This window comes from Meleagris gallopavo, unplaced genomic scaffold, assembly GCF_000146605.3.
Source record: "Meleagris gallopavo isolate NT-WF06-2002-E0010 breed Aviagen turkey brand Nicholas breeding stock unplaced genomic scaffold, Turkey_5.1 ChrUn_random_7180001848624, whole genome shotgun sequence".
Lineage (NCBI taxonomy): Eukaryota > Metazoa > Chordata > Aves > Galliformes > Phasianidae > Meleagris > Meleagris gallopavo.
The window spans coordinates 1,337-4,241 of NW_011116046.1; the positions used below are offsets into that span (position 1 = coordinate 1,337).

Genomic DNA, 2,905 nt, shown 5'->3' on the forward strand with positions numbered 1-2,905 from the left:
GCTGCCCCCACCGGGCCGGGCCTTCCTCTTTCTCCTCCTCCTCCTCCTCCTCCTCCTCCTTCTCTTTTCAGGGCTGCGGGCCCCGCGCGGACCCCCCGGCTGAGGGTGGAGGCACCGGGGCTGCCCCCCACCCCGTCCCAAAGCCATGGCACAGTGGGGGCGGAGAGGAACTGAAATAAATATGGGGTGAAAGGGGCGAGGGTGGGGCTGGGGCGCGTCCCCCCCGGCAGACGCACGGCCCCGCTCCGCTGTGCGGTGTTTGGTTTATTGTGGACATCGGCGCTGTCCCACGGAGCTGCGATGGCGGTGGGGTGCGGGGACTCGGGCCTCAATGTCTATGGAGGGGTCGGACGTGGGGTGGGGCGCGGCGGGTCAGTACTCGTCCTGCTCCTCCGTTTGCTGCTCCTCCAGCTCGTCGTCCTCCGGCGGGGCGAAGCCCTCCTGCGTGGGGGGACACGGCACCGTCAGCACCGGGACTCAATGAACGGAGAGCCCGCCCCGGGGCTGCGGTGCAGGGCACGCACCTCGGTGGCGTAGAGCACGCTGACGATGCCGCTGATGATGGGGCTGTTCTCGTTCTCGTGCTCCTGGCAGATGAGTTCGATGTCCCGCAGTTTGCTGAAGTAGAAATCCCGCTCCTTCTCCAAGCCGTCCACCGTCAGCTTCAAGTCCATCAGCTGCAGGCGGATGGGGACGCTAGCACTGGGGGGCTCCCCTCGTTCCGTGCTCCCCGTGTCCCCAGTGTACCTGCTGGTTGAGCTCCAAGATCTGTGCGTCAGCCTCGGGGCCCCCGTTGCGGGTGGCAGGTGAGTTTTTCCGCAGGATGCCAGTGGGGACGTTGCCCAGGCGTGCCGGGTGCTGCGTGTTCTTGGGGCCCGTGGGGGAGGTCCTCTGTGGGACTTGGGGGGGCCGGAGAGCGGCGTTAATACCGGGGAACCCCCACCCGGTGGCAGCAGGCTGAGGAGCTGAGCCGCCCCTGTGCCTCAGTTTCCCCAGGCAGAGCCCTCCCCGCGCCCCTCGCAGCCCCTATGCAGGTGGTGCTTGTGACCGAGGGGGAGCTTTGCCATGCAGGCAGCCAGCAGGCACTCATCCACGGGTCAAGGCACCGCTCCCGGGTTGTGGCACTGTCCCTAAGTTATGGCACCGCCCCTGGGTTACAGCACAGCCCTGGGTTGTGGCACCGTCCCCGTGCCACCACGGTGTCCCCTGCCTGTCCCCGATGGCTGCAGGCAGCAGAGCGCAGGCAGGGCAGGGTGGGGGCACGCTGGGGGTGCACACTGAGCGCAGTGAGAGCGATGTGGGGCGCAGGAGGCGGGGGTCCAGGGCATTACCTGCAGTGCCAATGAGTTTCTTGGGTTTGTTGAAGCTGTGATCACCTGGGTTAGGGGCGGGCGCCGCGTCCTGGCCCTGCCGCGCCAGCAGCGGGTTGTATTCCTTCCCGTCGTAGTTGGCATCGAAGAACTTCTTGAACCATTGGATGAACTCAAAGTTGTCCTGGAACTTCCCCTTCACCAGCCTCTCCACTGCGATGATCTGTGGGGACATACGGGCTGGGGGCCGCCCTCCCCGCCCAGGACCCCCCAGTATATGCCCCCCACCCTACCTCAGGACCTACCTTATCCACTCCCATTTTCTTGAAGGCAGCCTGCAACACCTTGAAGTTGTGGATGTACTCGTGCTCCAGCTTGGCCTGGAACTTCACCTTCCGCAGGTGCACGCAGCCGGGGAACAGCATGTCCATGAACTGGCAGTAGGCAGCCCCTGGGGGGACAGGGGGGAAACACGTGTCAGGTGGCTGCGACACCCCCAGGGGGACACCATGGGGTGGTGGCACATCCCCACCTGAGCAAAGCTGCTCGATCTTGGTGTAGTTGAGCTGCAAGGAGTCGTTGACCCAGGCCAGCATGTCATGGCGGCTCAGGTTCTCGCTGGTCACCGAGGTGGAGTACACATTGACGGCCATGCCCCAGCTGCAGAGAGACGGGGTGTCATGTGGGATCCCCTCAGCCTTCTGTAGGGCACGGCTGTGGGGCAGGAAGCAGCCTTTCCCATCAGGAACCCCCCTCTGCGGGGCACGACTGTGGGGCAGGATGTGGTCCTTCCCATGGAGATCCCTCTCTCCGGGACAGGATGTTACCCTCCCTCCCCCTCCCTCCTGAGTACTGAGCTGGTGCCATTGGGACCTCTGTCTTCTGGGGGCACAGCTGTGCAGCAGGATGCAGCCCAGAGCCATTGAGACTCTCCCCTCTGGGGGCCATGGCTGTGGGGCAGGATGCAGCCTAGTGCCACTGGGACCCCCCTCTGGGGGCACGGCTGTCGGGGAGGGGGAGCAGGGTGTGACCATCCCCATTGGGATGTCCCAGCCATGGGGCACAGCTCTGGGGCAGAAGATGCATTATGCAGCCGGGTACCATCACGATGCCCCAACCACAAACATGGTGTCGGGGGGATGTGGGTGTGCCACCAACCCCATAAGCAGCTTACAGTTCCCCCGGCCCGGCCCAGCCCTCGACCGCATCCTAATCTGCCCGAGGTACACCGGAGCAGGGCTTACAGGGGCAACATCTGCCAAGAGATCCCGTGCCCAGATGGCGAGGGGATGTGGGGCAGGGCGCAGCCCCCAGCCCGGGGCACAGCACTGGGGGAGGGGAAGGCCACGGTGCTGCACTTTCACCCCACACCCAACGCTGGGGATTGGGCACACAGCGATCGTCCCGTCGGCTGTGACCAGAGGCGTTGGGAATCGACTCTACTGCACTGGGGATGTCGCGGGGGTCCCTTCCCTCCCTCCCCCCGCAGCCCCCAAGCCCCCATCCATAGGCATTAATCCGCTTTCACTCTGCGGCGCACATCAGAGATCACGGCTTAGGAGCCAGCTGCGAGCCACGCTCCGGATAGGAGGCTG

At 65.3% G+C, this 2,905-nt stretch overlaps 1 protein-coding gene across 2 annotated transcripts; it reads right to left on the reverse strand.

Moving 5' to 3' along the window:
- Positions 1-251: 251 nt before the first annotated feature.
- Positions 252-1,990, reverse strand: MAPRE3 (microtubule associated protein RP/EB family member 3). Of its 2 annotated transcripts, none has more exons than XM_010726659.3 (6): positions 1,843-1,990; positions 1,616-1,761; positions 1,377-1,533; positions 748-899; positions 525-677; positions 252-441 (listed from the first exon to the last, which is right to left on the reverse strand). In XM_010726659.3, exons 1-6 carry the CDS (start codon positions 1,961-1,963, stop codon positions 373-375), a joined length of 798 nt encoding a protein of 265 aa, XP_010724961.1. In that variant the 5' UTR covers positions 1,964-1,990; the 3' UTR covers positions 252-372. The 2 variants fall into 2 exon arrangements, with proteins under 2 accessions (XP_010724961.1, XP_003213975.2); XM_003213927.4 differs by having other exon boundaries at positions 1,332-1,533.
- Between the last annotated feature and the right edge of the window lie 915 nt (positions 1,991-2,905).

What these genes read in the sequence shown, in the direction of transcription:
- MAPRE3 (XM_003213927.4), bottom strand. Translation starts at nt 1,963, where the DNA reads ATGGCCGTCAATGTGTACTCCACCTCGGTGACCAGCGAGAACCTGAGC. An exon ending in GAAACTCATTGGCACTGCAG is followed by an intron (nt 900 to 1,331) that starts GTAATGCCCTGG and finishes GGCCCCCCCAAG; the next exon opens with TCCCACAGAGGACCTCCCCC. An exon ending in TCTTGGAGCTCAACCAGCAG is followed by an intron (nt 678 to 747) that starts GTACACTGGGGA and finishes ATCCGCCTGCAG; the next exon opens with CTGATGGACTTGAAGCTGAC.